Source organism: Pseudopodoces humilis, chromosome 24 (assembly GCF_049639895.1).
Source record: "Pseudopodoces humilis isolate 2021_Gansu_Grassland_sample_001 chromosome 24, ASM4963989v1, whole genome shotgun sequence".
Classification (NCBI taxonomy): Eukaryota; Metazoa; Chordata; class Aves; order Passeriformes; family Paridae; genus Pseudopodoces; species Pseudopodoces humilis.
The window spans coordinates 3781860-3798085 of NC_142223.1; the positions used below are offsets into that span (position 1 = coordinate 3781860).

General features: G+C 64.5%; 2 protein-coding genes across 5 annotated transcripts; both read left to right on the forward strand.

Moving 5' to 3' along the window:
* Positions 1 to 1249: 1249 nt before the first annotated feature.
* PLEKHG5 (pleckstrin homology and RhoGEF domain containing G5) lies at positions 1250 to 12136 on the forward strand. Of its 3 annotated transcripts, XM_088066610.1 has the most exons (22): positions 2771 to 2877; positions 3132 to 3208; positions 5185 to 5299; positions 5471 to 5573; positions 5654 to 5714; positions 5820 to 5911; positions 5988 to 6124; positions 6201 to 6349; positions 7916 to 8101; positions 8276 to 8446; positions 8524 to 8619; positions 8701 to 8751; positions 8862 to 9011; positions 9089 to 9199; positions 9266 to 9415; positions 9491 to 9628; positions 9787 to 9906; positions 10008 to 10140; positions 10210 to 10322; positions 10403 to 10557; positions 10632 to 11426; positions 11534 to 12136. In XM_088066610.1, exons 3-22 carry the CDS (start codon positions 5257 to 5259, stop codon positions 11541 to 11543), a joined length of 2964 nt encoding a protein of 987 aa, XP_087922736.1. In that variant the 5' UTR covers positions 2771 to 2877; positions 3132 to 3208; positions 5185 to 5256; the 3' UTR covers positions 11544 to 12136. The 3 variants fall into 3 exon arrangements, with proteins under 3 accessions (XP_005528384.3, XP_087922736.1, XP_087922737.1); XM_005528327.3 differs by lacking the exons at positions 2771 to 2877; positions 11534 to 12136 and adding an exon at positions 1250 to 1382 and having other exon boundaries at positions 10632 to 11430; XM_088066611.1 differs by lacking the exons at positions 2771 to 2877; positions 3132 to 3208 and adding an exon at positions 3682 to 3775.
* Positions 12137 to 12373: 237 nt separating this feature from the next.
* Positions 12374 to 16221, forward strand: TNFRSF25 (TNF receptor superfamily member 25). Of its 2 annotated transcripts, XM_014257242.2 has the most exons (7): positions 12374 to 12722; positions 14248 to 14443; positions 14532 to 14663; positions 14739 to 14891; positions 14981 to 15065; positions 15151 to 15212; positions 15297 to 16221. In XM_014257242.2, the coding sequence occupies exons 1-7, from the start codon at positions 12693 to 12695 to the stop codon at positions 15890 to 15892; spliced, it is 1254 nt and encodes a 417-aa protein (XP_014112717.1). In that variant the 5' UTR covers positions 12374 to 12692; the 3' UTR covers positions 15893 to 16221. The 2 variants fall into 2 exon arrangements, with proteins under 2 accessions (XP_014112717.1, XP_087922663.1); XM_088066537.1 differs by lacking the exon at positions 12374 to 12722 and having other exon boundaries at positions 13394 to 14443.
* Positions 16222 to 16226: the final 5 nt, after the last annotated feature.

Consider the following 16226-nt stretch of genomic DNA (forward strand, 5'->3'; position numbering starts at 1 on the left):
GTTGGCTAGCATTGTGCCCTGAACAGTGGCTAAAATAAATAAGTGCAGCCAGGGGGAACATCCCAGGCAGGGTGAGACAGGAGTTCAAATCACAAGGGAGTGCATGGAAAAAACTTCAGGAAAGGTGAGATGGGCAAAGGATGTGGGAGAAATGCCGAACACTAAAAGCACCATGGCCAAGCATCTCCCTTGGTGCTGTTACCAGGCCCCCAGCATCCACCTCTCCTGGCTGAGGGCAATGGATCCGTCCCTCAGAGCCAGGGGACAAGGTGCAAGTGTCTGTTTTGGGGCATTTGGGGGGGTTACAAGGTCCCAGTGCCTGCTGGGGCCCAGAGATGAATGCTGCAGCCTCGGGAAAGCAGAACCTCACTGCCTTCTGGCGCTCCCTGAGGGGAAGAGGGACAACGGGGAGGCTGGGGGCTTTGGAGCATAAACCTCGATGAAGCATCCCACCAACAAGAACACTGTTCTGTGATTAATGGGAAATCTGTGACAGCGCTTCAAATATTAAGGATGCAGTAAATCAAGCAGGATTAATTTTGCAATACATTGGCATCTGTTACCTTTGCAGCAGCGATTTCTGATGGAATTTCTGGCAAAGGATGCCTAGAAGCAACAACTCTGAGAAGCACCTGGTGCCTCTGGAGGAGATGCTGTGATGAGTTTGGAGGCTGGGATGGTCTTGGCCTGGCAGTTTTGCATGGGGCAGGATGAAGGTGTCATTTTTTGTTGTCTTTGTGGGGTTTAAGCCCTATCTGGTGCTTTCTTGGATTAGCAGGTGGAAAATCTCCCTGAAGATCCTTGGTTTTCCCTATGCAGGCTGAGGGCCCCCGTGTGCCCATGGGTGCTGGGATACAACCGGAGCTCGGGGCGGCGCATTCCTGCCCCCTCAAAAGCCGGGCGGACGGCAGAGCCGCCAAACAGCCCCCTTCTTAATGCTGATTCTTTCCATCACAAGCACGTCTTGTCTCCGTGGCCGAATGTCTTCCATAGACGGTGGAAAGTGAAATTTGTGCAATGTCTGTAGGAGGCTGAAGAAAGGCCCTTTGTGCGCCCCCCGCGCGGGCGCTGGGCAGCCTCCAGCAGCACCCTCGGCCGCCCCGCGGCTCCTGCCGCCGGCGTCAATGCACCGCTTGTCCAGAGACCGGGACCCACTCTTAAAGCCGGAGCTGGTCTCCCCTGGTTAGTCCCACCGGTGGCCCCGTCGGGGCGGGCACGGCTCCGGGGGCCCCCCGGCCGCAACCCCAGGATGTTTCTGTACTGGAGGAAGCGGGGTGCCTACGAGCTGGAGGCTTTGCCGCCCGGCCTGGCGGGGCTGGAGTACGGGGCAGTGGAGCGCTTCTCCTGGAGCTCCAGCCCGGACGTCAGCGAGGAGCTCGGGGGTAGGTGGCTGGGGGGCTTTAGGCAACCGGCAGGCTGTGGCTGAGCGCGGCTGCCCAAAGCCTCCAGCCCTGGCAACGAGGGTGAGGGGTTTGGGAGAAGCTCCCGGGTGCCGCCGGGATGCCGTGGGAACGCTGCAGGTGCAGCTGGGGAGCGCTCAGCAAACCGCCCCGTGCCACCGGCGCCGCTCCCCCCGGCCCAGGCAGGCGTTTGAAGCAGCCGGCTGCCGCTGCCCTGCGCTCTGCCGCAAGGACGATCCGGTTTCAAAACTCGTTTGCCGTCACCGGGAGCGCCGGGTGTGATAGCACAGCCGGCAGCAGGAGAAGGAGGAGGTGACGGGGCGAGGAGAGGAGCTGATGGGGACAGGATCTCTCCTGCAACCCCCGAAGTGTCTGGTGGGGACCCGGACACGCTCCTGCCTCTGCCACAAAGCGGGGCTCCCTGCGAGGAGCTGCCAGCCCGAGTGTTCCCAGGCCCTGGTGCATGTGTGACCCGCGGGCAGGGTCGGCTTTGGGGAGCGGCCACGCGGCTCTGGCCGTGCCGGCGGCTGCGGCGTGGGGCTGATCCCGCCGGCCGCTTCGGCCAGCCTCTAGTTTTTGGTGAGTTTGGAAAACTTTCCCTTGGGTGCATGAAAGAATTTCTTATTTGTTTCCGTTATTATTCCCGATAGGTCAAGTGAAACGGCAGCGGCGGGGGGCGGGGGCCGGCCCAGCCCGGCGGGAGCTGCGGGGCAGCCGCGGGGACAGAAGCCTCATTGTGCTCCCGCCGCGGGGGCAGAGCCCGGACCCTGCTCCCAGCCCTGCTCCCGGAGGGCGGCGAGCTGAGCCCTGCCCGGCTGCTCCTGCACCGTCATCCAGCAGCGTCCATGGTGCCACAGCAGCCCCGGGATCGCCTCCCAGATGGGAGCCTGAGCAACCAGCACCATTCCGAATTGCTTCCCCCTCTCCAGGCAGCAGCAACATTTTTTTCAGTGCTGCATCAAAAGGCAGACTGTTTTATCCCGCAGACTGTTTCTAACCCCGGCCTTGGCCGTGGTCTCGCTTGGGTCGGCGTGGATGATGTTTTTGTTGGCAGGAAGGATGCGAGAGAGGGAAGCGGTGCTGCGGGGAAGTCCCTGTGCCTGGTATAATAGCCGTGGCACCTGGTAGAGCCGTGCCATTGTGGTAGAGCCATGCCATCTGGCCTCTGCACACCCCCGGCAGCGGCTCCCTGCCCAGCAGGCAGCTTCCCAACGGCGCATCCCAGCCTGCAGAGGGGCTGTCCTGCCAGAGGGTGTCTGTACTGCTCGTTTGCCGCGGCGAGCAGCCCGGAGTCTGTTATTTTTAAATTATTAGGTTCGACACATAACAAAAGCCTTCAAAATAGGATTTGTCCCTAAGGCCGATTTAACTGTCAAAGCTTAAAGTGGCTCCTAAGCCCCGTTGGGGGTTGACAGCGGCAGATTCAGTGTTGCTGCTGCAGCCTCTGGCCGTGCCAGCCCCAAGGAAGCTGGGACAGGTCCGTGTCCTCATCCTGTACCCTGGGGTGCTGAGCAGGAGGCGCCGGATTCTGTCACTGAGCGTTCCCCGGGCGGGGATGCATCACTGGCTCTTGGGCATGGGGCTTCATTCCCCTGGATGAGCTGTGGGGCGGGCAGGAGCGGGCTGAGCCCGAGTGCTTCGCCGAACTCTGAAACCCGGATTCCTGGTGTGGGGGCCTCCGCACGGACCCGGAGGGGGCTCACCCAGGCACTGACCCTCCTCTCTCCACAGCCGTGCCGTGCCCAGAAGAGGAGACAGAGCTTCACTGCCAGAATCCCGACTGCGCCGGAGAGAGGAGGGCGGCCAAGGTGGGTCCTGCGGGGTGGGGGCAGAGCCGGAGAGCTGCTGCCTGGGGTCTTGGGGGTGAGAAGGGACAGCGGACAGCTCTGCCCAAAATGCCGCTCCCTGAAGGCCCCCTGCCCTGCTCGGCAGCCCCTGGTCTGCCGTGCCGGGTGTGCATTCCCTTCTGGTGTCAGGGTTCTGCTGGCATTTAACGGCACAGCGTAGTTTACGCATTTACCCAAGCTGCCGTCATTTGGGCCAACCAACTACAGCCAGTCTGTCCCCCCGCTCGCTAAAGTGGAGCCAGGGCGGATTTAGGGTTCCTTCTCTCCGGCCGGCTGTACGGAGCCGGGCCGGACCCACGCCCTGGCTCCCGGCGAGTCCCCGGGGCTGCTGTGCGGGGCCGCGAGCGGTGTCTCCGGGACACACCGGGGTGTGCCGCGGTGCTCTGTTTGCACACCGGGCTGGCAGGGCCGGTGCGGCTGGGGCACACGTGGCACTGGGCTGTAGCTGCCCAGGAGCGCAGCTGGGACTGCCGAGAGCGATGAAGGGCACCCGGCCGCTGTCACCAGACCCCTGATGGTGCCTGGCAGGTAGCGCGGGTGGGGCTGGTCAGGCTGGGGGCTCATCCTGCCGTGTCACGGTGCAGAATCGTGATCCCCCTCGCTTTGTGAGGCACCTGCTGAGGGGCGGCGGAGCTGCCTTGTGCTGGGAGTTCCTAGGGGCTGGGATCAGGAGATGATCCCCGGGGTGGGCAGAGCTGTGTTTGGTCATCCCGCCTGGCCCCTCCTGTGGGGATGAGCCCAGGGATGAGCTGCTGGCACAGGGTACATGAGGAGCCCCGCATCCTTCTGGGGCGGCTGCCAAGGGTCCCAGGGGATCTCACTGAATGAGTGCCAGCTGCGGGCACTGCCTGGAGCCCGCGGCCATGCTCCCACATGCAGGTGTCACGATGGCCACGATGGCAGCAACGCTGTGGGACACACAGTGGGAAAGGAGGAGGGCTGAGGGGTCCAGGGTGTCCCGGGGCTGTCTCGAGCCCTGGGATAGGACACTCGTGGATGGCAGGGGGTGCTGCAGAGGGGCCAGCGGCCCCTGGGAGAGAGCGCGGGTGGTGGGAGCGCGTCAGCTCTGACCTCAGCAGCGCCGGGAGGAAGGAGGGCAGGAAGTGGGGGCGGCTGGAGCTGCACAGGCGCTTCCTCCCCGGAGCAGCGCGGTGTACTGCAGGCAAGCCCGGGCAGGGCTGTCTCCTCCCAGCACCCTCGCACCCCTCCCCGTACAGAGGGGCGGTGGGGGTCCCACACGGGGACGGGGATGTGTCAGCGGTGCAGCGGGACTTGCTGGCTGTTACCGGCGGCACCACAGTCCCCAGGAGCGGAGCCAGTAGGAGCCCCAGTGAGACGGGCACCGGCCAGGGAACACAGGCTGTGCACTGTGCTGGGGGCCTGGCCCGGGGTTTAAAAATAACCCGCTGTGAATGCCTGGAGGGGCTGGGGCCGCGGCCGTGGCCGCACACAATCGGAGGAAACCCGCCGACTTCGAGCATTGTTTGGCTGCAGACGCTCGCTTCCTCCGTCCTGCCACGGGGACACGGCTCTCGTCAGCACAAAGGGGCTGTGGGGTGCCAGGGCGGCCTCCTGGGCCGCTGGTGAGGTGCTGGTACCACGGTGCAGGTGGCTGTCCCGCAGCTCCGAGTCCAAGCCTTGGCATGTGCAGGTGTCCCAGGGTCTCTGTTCATTGCGGTGGAGCAGGGAGGGGCTCTGTGGTGCAGAAGCTCATCATCACCATGCCCTTAGAGCACTGCTACATGGCCATGTCCTGGTCATGCTGCTTTCCCTGTGCCCACCCTGGCTTCAGCATTCCCTGTGAACAACGTGCCAGCTGCAGTTGGGGTGGACGAGTGGTCACCCCTGCTGCTCGTGGTGCTGGCCATCCCTCCTGTCAACACGCCATAGCTGGCAGCCCCGGGCAGGCCCTGCCTGATGGACTCGTGTCCCTGCAGGAATGTCACCACGCAGAGTGCAGTGGCCCCCTCAGCCTGTGTGAGCTCTGCCACGGCCGCCTCCATGGCGCCATGCACTTCGATGGCCACATCTGCTTTGACCTGTCCCCACAAGGTGAGCTGGACGGAGCTGTGGCACCGCTGCCCCTGCGGCTCTGCGGCAGCGGTGAGGCGCAGGGCCGGGAGTGTTGGAATGCACTTGGGGCCAGTGCAACTCTGGGATGGGAGTGGGAGCCAACACGGGGCTGGGGGAGCTGTCACAGTCCAGCTCAATGCCCATTTGCAGGCTCCATCCTGGCCCGCAACATGTCGACACGTTCGTGCCCCTCACGCACCAGCCCGGCCTCTGATGTGGAGGAGGAAGAGGAGGGTCCGGGAGAGAGCAGAGGGTGAGCCCCTAGCCCTGCACAGCTTGTGTGCAGCCCCAGCCCTCAGCATCCCTGTGACCCTGCCTTCCCTGTGCCCGCAGGGAGCGCAGAAACTCAGCGCTGAAGCTGCCCAAGAAGAAGGCTTGGCGCAGGCACACGGACGTAAGGCACTGACTCCTCTCCCTGGGGCACTCAGCAGGGCAGCAGGATGGCCCTGATGGGAGGGAGGGAGGGACCCCTGGGCAAACAGCTGCCACCTGCCCCCAGGACCCCAGCAAGGAGTGCTTCACCTTGAAGTTTGACCTTAGCATCGACATCGAGGCAGAGATCGTGCCAGCGGTGAAGAAGAAGTCCCTGGGGTGAGTCTGCTGGGGACAGGACAAGGGACAATGTGGGGAAAGATGCAGAGACAAATGTGGGGCTTGTGTCCTGCAGGGAAGTGCTGCTGCCAGTCTTTGAGAGGAAGGCGATCGAGCTGGGCAAAGTGGACATCTACCTGGACCAGTCCCACACACCGCTGTCCCTGCAGTTCGAGGCGTATCGCTTCGGGGGACACTACCTGCGGGTGAAAGGTGCTGCGGGGGCCCGGAGGGAGGCTTGGCTGCTCCAAAGTTCCCAGAGGACACTGACAACCTGATGCTCCCACAGCCAAGCCCGGGGATGAGCTGAAGGTGGAGCAGGCAGTGCGAGATGCCAGGTCAGCCAGCCTGCCCATCCTGCACCCTGCCAGCAGTGCTGCATTCCTTGGGCCAGTGCTGGAGCCACTGCCAGGACGCCGGGAGGGCACTGAGAGCTTGGTGAGTGACAGTGCTGGCTCTGGGGAGGGAGGAATTTGGGACAGGATGACAGCATGTATGATCCCCCCATAGCCATTCTTTCTGGTGAAGATGGGCCATGGGGCAGCAGCATGGTGTCTTCTCCATGGCTTTGTGGGCTGAAGATCCCCCTGGAGTCCCCAAGACCCACTTTTTCTCCTGACTGTGCCATGCTGGCTGTGCTGTGTTGTGCTGTGCTGGCTACACCATGGTAGCGTAGCAGCTACAGCAGTGGCACCAGCCCTTTGGCTGTGCCAGGTACAGGCTGGCACCAAAGCAAAGGCAAACAGGAGCCCTGGGGGCCCCCGTGGTGACTGCCACTCGGTGCCACCCCAGCCCTGGGACTCGCCCTGGCTGCTGGCCCTCCTCTTGCTGTGGCGCCTGGCAGCTGCTGAGCACAGCAGCTCTGTCCTGCCCCGTGGACCCTGGCCCCAGATAAGGCGTGGGACCGGGCTGGGCGTTGCTCCCACGGGAGCAGAGTGCCAGCCCCGCAGGGAGCAGCTCTGCAGGGTCCGGCCAGGGGGACACGGTGCTTGCTCCTGTGCCAGCAGGCCCTGAGGGTGTCAAACTGGCTGCATGGCCAGGGCTCGTGGCCACCCGTGTCCAGCACTATGATGCCTGGCTGCAGGAACGGCAAGGCTCTAGCAGGGCCAGGGGACAAGCGGGCAACCAGCCACCTCTGTGGGGGTCTCGGTCCCGACCACCTTCCTGGGGGCAGGTAGGCCCCAAGTGGCACCGGGGCGATGGGGCTGGTGGCAGCAGCCGGGGCCCCTGGAGAAGTGGCAGCACAGTGAGTAATGGGGATGGTGCCCGTAGCAGCTCTTCCCGCCTGGGTTCTGCAGACGTGGCAGGGTGGGAGGCCGTGCTGGCGCCGGTGGCAACAGCATGTCGCTTCCCAGGGCTTGGTGGCAGGCAGGGAGCCCCGACCCTGTTGCGTTTTGTGCCGCGGTGAGGAGATGGCAGCGGCCACATCCCGGCACCAGGGACACACAGGGAGCAGCCGGTACAGCGCTGCCCGGGGCGGCGGGAGCCGCTTGGCCGTGACCCAGCTCTCGCGACCAGCCGGGGGGCTTTGATCTCCGCCGGTGAATTGTTCAGCTCTGGTAGCTTATCTGCCGAGGAGGGAAATTAGGTTTTCGGCGCTGGCCCCACCTCCTTTTGTTTCGGAGGAGCTCGGCCACAGCCTGCCTGGCCCCGGCTCTGTGGTCCGAGCCGGGAGTGCGGCTGGACGGGCGGCTCGGCCGGGTGCTGCGACCCTCGGGATGCCCTGAGCCCCCGCGCTGCTGGGCCGCTTGTCCATGGCCGGCCGGGCTTGGCCAGGCAGCACCCGGGGTCCTGCACCCCCGGGGCCCTGCACCCCCGGGATGCAGGTAGGCAGGTCAGTGCGGGCAGGGGAGCATGGCCAGGGGACCCCACTGCCCGGGGCTGCCATCTGGGTGTCTGTCTGTCCCACGGTGCTCGAGGTCAGCCAGGCTGCTGTCCCCATCCCAGTGCCATGGCCACAGTGCTGGGCACTGATCCTGGGGACGCTGGCTTTCCCCGCTGCAGGCTCCGGGACGGCGAAGGAAGAACATAACAGAGTTTCTCGGGGACACCAGCATCCCCAGCCCCGAGCCAGCTCTGCACGGCAGCAGCTCTCTGCCCACCAATGGCACTGACACCTGGAAGAACCGCGCTGCCAGCCGCTTCAGTGGCTTCTTCGGCTCCGGGACTAGCACGGGCTCCTTCGGGCGGGTATGTGGGATGCAGGCATGGGGAGGGGCTGTGGGAACTGCTTGTGGCTATGCTGGGGAGTTGGGATGGGTCCCCCTGGGGTTCAAGACCCTAGTTCCACAGGCAGGGTGGGGTGGTTGTGGCACATGCCCACTGGCCCCCACCCAGCCGCTCTGTTCCCCTGCTTTTGGCCAGGAGACCGAGAAGCTGGAGCAGCTGGTGAACAGGCTGCACGCTTACAGCACCTTCGGGCTGCCCAAGCTGCCGCCCCAGCTCTGCTTTGACCGTGACTCCTGGGAGGAGGATGGGGATGAGGCTGGGCTGACACTGGAAGACAGCTGGCAGCAGATCATTCAGGGCACAGAGGTAGGAACATGGCCTGGGGAGGGAGCCTCGGGGGCTCTGCCCAAGCCCTGGCACAGCGCTGACACTCATCCTGGCAGGTTCTGTCACGCCGGCAGTGCCACCAGCAGGAAGCCATCTGGGAGCTGCTGCACACAGAGGCCACCTACATCCGGAACCTCAAAGTCATCACTGATGTGAGTGCTGGCAGCTGCTGCACCGTGCTGGGGCTGGGGGCTGTAGCTGTAGCTCACTGGCTCCACATTCTCTCCCGACAGCTTTTCCTCTCCTGCCTGGTGAACCTGCAGGAGTCAGGGCTGCTCTGTGAGGTGAGTGGAGGGACCTGCAGGAGACAGGGCGTGCAGTGATGGGTCCTCAGCCTGGCCATGCTGCAGGGTGGAGGTGCTGTTCCCCAGAGCCACCCACCTCAACCCCACAGGTGGATGCTGAGCGGCTCTTCAGCAACATTGGGGAGATCATCCGGCTGCACTGCAAGCTGTGGCGCAGTGTTATGGCCTCAGTGCTGGCCAAGGCACGACGGACTGGGGCACTGCTTGACCCCATTGACTTCTTTGATGGCTTCAAGATGGTGAGTGGGGATGCCATGCCGCAGTGGGGAGCCATGCCACGCTGTGTGCTGCATGGTGACCCCACTGTGTCCCCCAGTTCGGGTCCCTCTTCAAGCCGTATGTGCGGTATTGCATGGAGGAGGAGGGCTGCATGGAGTACATGCGGGCCCTGCTGCGGGACAGCGAGCTCTTCCGCACCTATGTGACGGTAAGGGGAGGGCAGGGACGGGGCTGGTGCCGGGGCAGTGCCGGTGCTAATGCCTGTGTGCCACAGTGGGCCGAGAAGCAGGAGCAGTGCAGCCGCCTGAAGCTGAGTGACATGCTGGTGAAACCTCACCAGCGCCTCACCAAGTACCCGCTGCTCCTCAAGTCTATCCTGAAAAAGACGGATGACCCACGCGCCCGTGATGCCATCACTGCCATGGTAAGGGATAAGGGCTGGCGGGCAGCAGGGTCGGTGGCCCCTGGCCCCTCAAACCCACCACCACTCCTGGCACAGATCAGCTCTGTGGAGCGCTTCATCAACGACGTCAACTCGCGGATGCGGCAGCGGCAGGAGCGGCAGCGCCTGGACGCCATCCTCAGCCGGATTGATGCCTACGAGGTGGTGGAGGGCAGCACAGACGAGGTGGACAAGGTAGGCTGGACATGCCATGCCACTCAATGCCACCCTCTGCCACACTGCTCTGCCATCCTACGTCACTTCATGCCAAGCCACCCCATGATATGTCATGCCATGGCACCTATGTCATGTTACCCCATGCACCCCATGCTGACACTGGGGGCTTCTGGCAGCTGCTTAAGGAGTTCCTGCGGCTGGACCTGACGGCTCCCATCCCTGGCACCTCCCCGGAGGACACCCGGCAGCTCCTCCTCGAGGGCAGCCTGAGGATGCGGGAAGGTAAAGACAGCAAGGTGAGGACTGCAGGGGACAGGGAGGTCTTGGCTCCACCCCCTGCCTACTCACCCTCACTCACTGCACTGACTGGTGTCCATGGCCCTACTCTCACCCTCAGATGGACGTCTACTGCTTCCTCTTCACCGACCTCTTCCTCATCACCAAGCCCTTCAAGAAGGCTGAGCGCACCAAGGTGATCCGGCAGCCCTTGCTGGTGGACAGAGTGGTTTGCCGGGAGCTCAGAGACCCAGGTGAGAGCACTGGGCATAAGGGGGACTACAGGGAAGTCCCTCAACACTTCTGACAGCCCTTACCCACAGGCTCCTTCCTCCTCATCTACCTGAACGAACTGGGGAGTGCTGTTGCCGCCTACACCTTCCAGACCAACGGGCAGTTGTGCCGCAGCTGGGTTGTGGCAGTGCGCAATGCCCAGGTGAGGGCACGTGGGTGGGTGGAGGACCCTTGCATGCCCTGTGCACACTCCGTTCCTCTCTGATGACTCCCCCTTCCCAGAACCTGCTGCAGCGGCTGCGACAGCGCCGGCGCACGGAGGAGCAGGAAGAGGAGGATGAGGAGGATGAGGAGGATGACGGTGAGAGTGGCACCTCAGCTGCCAGTTCACCTACCATCCTGCACCACAGCAGCACCAGCCCGGACTCACAGCAGTGGTAGGGAGCAGGAGGGAGGGACCTGCACACCCCCAGCCTGGCACAGGCCCCTCCTCACCTTCTTGCCTCCACAGCCCGTCCGATGGTTCCACCGAGACGCTTGCCATGGTGACAGCAGACGGTGGTGACGAGCTCTCCTCCCCAGACTGGGACACAGGACCCTTCAGCTCAACCTCAGATGGCTCCTCTGTCAGCACCAGCACCTCCATCAGCACTGGCACCTCTGCTGAGACCCCCACCTCTGTGGAGACCCCAACCCAGGAGCTGCCTGCAGGCGCCCTGCCTGTTCCTCTGCCCCATGGCATGGCCTCCCCAGGCAGCGGCTGCCGCTCGTCCTCCATCGACAGCGCCTACGGCACGCTCTCACCTGCCTCCCTGCGGGACTTTGGCCAGCAGCCAGAGGGGACGGCTGAGGAGGGGCAGGGGCCCTCCCTGGCCCCTCCGGCTCCACGGCCCGCCTCGCCCCGGCTGCGCCGCCGGACACCCGTGCAGCTCCTGCCTTGCCCGGCCAGGGTGCTTAAGTCCAAGTCAGAGGCCAGCTTGCCCCAACTCCTATCCCCCACTTCCCCAGGTCCCCTAAGCCAAAGCCGCAGCCTCTCTGACCTCTGTGCTGGTTCCCCCCGGACTAGCCAAGATCCTGCACCTCTGGCTGCCCCCGGCAGCAGTGGCAGCTCCACATCAGAGCTCTCAGAGCCAGAGGAGCCAGTTGAGAGCCCAGTATCCCTTCCAGGGGAGCTCAGGCGTGATCCCCAACCTCCTGCCCGCCGAACCCTCTCAGACCCCCAGTCGGCACAGCACCGCAAGCTGACACTGGCGCAGCTGTACCGTATCCGGACCACGCTGCTGCTCAACTCCACGCTGACGGCCTCGTAAGCACATGCTGCCTGCTCCTGGGGGATGCCCCAGCCCTCCCAGGGCCTTCCCAGGGACTGAGTCCTAGTGCTGAAGGCATCTCTCCTCACTCTGTGTCTTGCAGGGAGGTCTGAGAGCTGCTGGTGTGGAAAAGGACAGATGCATGGATGTACCAAGGAGCTTCTCCTGCTTCTAACCGTAGCGTAATGCCGGGGCCGGGAAGAGCGGGCACTGGATGCCACTCTGGTGGGGACATGGATGGGGATGTAGATCAGTCCCCTTGGCGAGGACGTGTCCTGGGCATGGCGGTGCAGGGCTGGACATGGCACGTGGCTTGTGCTGAGCCCCTTGTCCACAGACATGAGAGTTGTCGGGCAGGGGGCCCTGGGGCTGTGGGGGGCTGTGGGAGACTGTGGGTCGGCTCCTGCAGGCGAGGAATGGATGATGACGTCGGCAGTGGTGGGTGGGGAAGGTGCTGAGAGGGAGGTGGTGCCGGTGGCACGGTGCTGTGGACAGTGCAGGGAGGAGGCTGGGGCTGGTGGCAGGAGAGGATGGTGCAGGGCTGAGGCAGGTTTGCCCTGTGGGGTGGCAGTGGGTGGCAGCACGTGGGACAGGAGTGTGGGAGCCACGGTGGGACATGCGCGGTGGCCAGAGCCCCGGCTGCCCCCCCATGCTAAACTGCACTCCACGTCCCAGCTGAGCAATAAAACCAGCTGGTGCACGCTCATGTCCGCCTCGCCTTTCCTTTGGCTTCAGCGGCACCCAAGGCCGGGAATCACCTGGTTGGGTGAGGCGTGGCTGAGGGAGCCCCACTGGGACAAAGAGGGGGCTGGGGCCAGTTCCCAGTTTCTCGTTCTGGAGCTCGGGGTGGGGATGGAGCCCTAGGGTGGGGGTCACCCCTTGGGATGGGGGACAGCCCACACATACCCTGCGTCCCCTCGCCACCCCCGCTACCGTGGGTCTGTGCCAGCGAGCAAGGGAGGGCGGTGGCCGGGTCCGCAGCGAGGCAGCGCTGGTCCCTCCCGAGCCCAAACACTCCCGTCATGTGGTTTCCGTACCCCCTGGACTCATTTCCAAAAAAGCATTTCCTCCTGCTGTGGTTGGGCGTAAAAGCCTGTCTGGGGAGGGCTGGCGCTCACTCACCACGCGTCGCGTGCTGCTGACGGCAGACGTGGGGTGCCGGGGCACCCTGCCCGGGCACTGAGCTGCCCCGACACCCCACTGCACCTGCTGCCCCGCTCCCCTCACCGCCCCGGCATGACCCAGCCGCATCGGCCACAAGGATGAAGTGTTGCTGCCCTGGGGTGGCTTGGGTGAGTGCGGTGGCGTGGGGGTCCCACGGAGCCCTGGCACCAGTTGTGAGGTGTCCCATGGCTGTGGCCGTAACGGGTCTGGAGGAGGGAGGGAGGAAGATGGGTTAACTCCAGTGAAGAGCACGCCAAACCCGCTTACCCCTCTGGCTAACAGCTGGGGCTGGGCTCTGCTGCACCAAAACATTCACGGTGTGGCGTGAGCACAGGCAGGATGCGGCCGCGGGAAGCGTGGGGTCAGTCATGGGGCTACAGGCAGGGCAGTGCCACGGGGTGTGGCTGTGCCGACAGCCTGCGGGGCTGCCTTCGGGGCTAGCTGGGCACGCGGGTGGCGGCCCCGGCGTTACGGGCGGCAGAGGCGCTTGCACGGCACAAGCGGGGGTGGCTCTCTCCACCGCGCAGCCAGCCCCGTGCCCACGGCTCCGCTGTCCACCGGGCACCTGCTCCCGGCGCTGGGCCGGGGCAGCTGCCCGTCTGCAGGCGGGGTGCGCGGGCAGGGAGGGCCCCGCTGCCCCACAGCCGTGCCTCAGCGGTGACTCAGATGTGCCGCTGGCAGCCGGGACTGAGGCAGCCGCCCGGATCTGCCGGCAGCGCTCTGCGAGCGGGACGGCCCAGCGCGGTTTCCAGTCTGCCGGTGGCGGCGGGTTTAGTAGAAAATGATTCAACTGCCGTAATCGGGGCCATCACGGCTGGGAAATCCAACCCCCAGCGAGGAATCCCCTGGCTCCCTGCCCACACTGTCTGTACCGCGGCCCTCTCAGGCCCCAGCCCGGCCAGTGGAAGGGGTGTCAGCGTGGGCACTGTTCGTTGCACCCACCGAGGCTTCCAGAAGAGCGGGGCTGCCCTGCGGACGGCACCTGGCACCCTGCGGGGGAACAGTGACCTACTTTGGGACGCGCGTAACGAGGCGCGATAGCATCGGAGAGAGCGTGAGCCAGGCACGGCTTCCTTTCGGGGAGGAAATCACCTCCTCTGTGAGGGAGATAAACCCCAGGAAAATCAAAGCGGGCAGCGTTAACCCCTACGCGCCCGGCTACCGACACCTCCCTGAGCTAGCGATCTGTGGCACCACCGGCAGTCCGTGTGCCTGACTCACTCGTCCCCATCCCTGGGGACATGGCAGGGGTCCTGTTGGCACAGGCGGTCGAGCGTCTCGGTGCCGATCCCCAGGCAGCCTGGAGGCACCATTTGCAGAGCACACGAGGGCACCTGACAGCCCTGGGCACAGGCTGCGGCACAGCGGCCCCCACAGTGCCAGCAGGAAGTTGCTTGCTCTTGTACTGCGGGGAAAGCAGAGCCCAGGGGCTGCCGCGGGGCATTCCCGGCCGTGGGGCAGCGCACCCACGCGGTTTGGAACAGAGGGCCGCGGCTCCAGCCGTTCTGCCCTGTGCAGGCACTGGTGTCCACACAGTTCCAGGTACGGCTCTGGCTTCAGTCGAGCATGAGCTGGTGTGAGGGCCGTCCCTACGGGTGCACGGCTCCTGGAGCAGCGCGGCTGCCTGCAGCCCTGCTCTCTCCCTGCTTGCAGGTAACCTTGGCAGCGCTGTGGCTGGCGGCCAGCGAATCGCAGCCCCCAGGGCGGCGGGACCGCGCCGTGCCGGGAAGGCAGCGGGTCCTGGTGCAGCCACTCCTCCGCCTGCGGAGACATGTCACCAGACTCCAGTGCCCCGCCGGCACGACCTGGATCGGGACTGCTCACCAGTGCTGCGAGCCGTGCCCCGCAGGTGAGCACTGCTCGGTCCGTGTGCCATGGCACAGCAGGTGCATTGCTGCCGGTGGCCGTACTCCCTTGTCACCCCACTGTCCCTGCAGGGACATTCCTGCACGAGGCCTGCACAAGCCCTGAGAATAAAAGCGACTGCCGCCCCTGCCCTGACGGCACCTTTCGCACCCAGCCCAACATCCTCAAGGAGTGCCAGGCTTGCTACGAGTGTGACCGACAAGGTGAGCTGGCGGCACGCCACACCGTGCTGTGCTTTGCAGCACGGTGCCATGCTGCTCACCACCTGCTTTCTGCAGCTTTCCAGAGTGTGCTGAGCAACTGCTCGGCCACCAGCAACGTCGCCTGTGGCTGTGAGCCCGGCCGCTTCCGTGTCTGCTTTGACAAGCAGTGCAGCGAATTCTCTTGCCGGAAATGCCAGCCCTGCACCGGACGCCTCATCCAGCGACCCTGTGAGTGCTAACAGCTGCCCCACGGCACAACCTGCCAGCTGTGCCACCTCTGGCTGTGCCACCCTGCCTCACGCCCACCCTCTCCCCAGGCTCGGAGGCACAGGACACACTTTGCGACAGCAGCTGCAAGCCTGACTTCTACAGAGAGGGTGATGAGTGCCGGCCATGCCACACGTAAGCATTGACCGTCCAGCCAGGAACGCATGTGGGGCCCATGGCATGGCACAGCATGGCACCCATGGGTCCCATCTCCTTGCAGGAGCACCCTCGACAAGTGTGGCAAAGAGTGCCAGCAAGTGTGCGGCAGCAACAGCGACCAAGGTATGGGGACAATGGGGCCAGGGCTGGTGGTGTACAGTCACCGTGCTGGTCAGCTGATGGGAATGCTCCTGCTCCTCCTTTCAGGCTCAGGTCTGGAGTACATCCTGCTGGGACTCACCGGGCCTCTCTTCCTGGGTGCCCTTGCCATCTACCACAAGAGGAAGAGGCTCTGGCATGGTGCCCTGGCAGGTGGTCCCCTCCCCATGGCACAGGCTGGGGTTGCAGCCACACCATGGTGCCAGTTTAATGCCCGGAGGTGGGACAACTTCTGCTGGACCCAGCCATACTCCCCACCAGGGACAGAGCGTGTCACTGACACAGCAAACCAGAGGCTCAAACACCAGGCCTCATGGCGTGAGCAGCCTAGTGATGAAGGGGAGCCCTCTGCACCCCCAGAGCCCCGTGGTGCCCTGCTGCAGGGCAGCCAGCTCTATGCCATCATTGACGTGGTGCCAGTACGGCGCTGGAAGGAGTTCATGCGGATGCTGGAGCTGCGGGAAGCAGAGATTGAGCTGGTAGAGCTGGAGGTGGCCCACATCCGTGACCAGCAGTATGAGATGCTGAAGCGCTGGTGCCAGCAGACCAGTGCAACACTGGACCATGTCTTTGCTGCCCTGGAGCGCATGGAGCTGGCTGGCTGTGCTGAGACACTGCGCCAGAGTCTGCCCATGGGACCCTGATCCCCACCATCAGCACCCTGGCACAGGGAGGTCCCACCACCTCCACATCTCACTGGGCACCTCATCCCAGCCATACCCCTAAGTATTGTTACTTATGCCGTGTAGACATTTTATGTCAGTTTTATGTCCCCTTCTCACCTGCCTGTCCCCTCTATTTATGGCCCCCTGCTCCCAGGGCCGGGGAGGACCCCATGCCCCAGCACATCGGCTGCCCAGCCACTCGCGGGACGAGCAGGCACCGAGCCCACCGCGAACCCATGGGATAGTTCTCAAGGCTGCCCACTGCCGGGCACTCCTTCCCCCTCCCCAATAAAGTGGTGTGTTCTCCAGCCGC

Bases quoted from the DNA above. Each gene is read 5' to 3' on its own strand.
- PLEKHG5 (XM_005528327.3), top strand. From the start codon at position 1,250: ATGTTTCTGTACTGGAGGAAGCGGGGTGCCTACGAGCTGGAGGCTTTG. The intron at 9,416-9,490 runs GTAAGGGATAAG...CTCCTGGCACAG, and splicing joins GTGATGCCATCACTGCCATG to ATCAGCTCTGTGGAGCGCTT. The intron at 10,323-10,402 runs GTGAGGGCACGT...CCCCCTTCCCAG, and splicing joins TGGCAGTGCGCAATGCCCAG to AACCTGCTGCAGCGGCTGCG.
- TNFRSF25 (XM_088066537.1), top strand. From the start codon at position 14,161: ATGAGCTGGTGTGAGGGCCGTCCCTACGGGTGCACGGCTCCTGGAGCA. The intron at 14,664-14,738 runs GTGAGCTGGCGG...TGCTTTCTGCAG, and splicing joins CTACGAGTGTGACCGACAAG to CTTTCCAGAGTGTGCTGAGC. The intron at 15,213-15,296 runs GTATGGGGACAA...TCCTCCTTTCAG, and splicing joins CGGCAGCAACAGCGACCAAG to GCTCAGGTCTGGAGTACATC.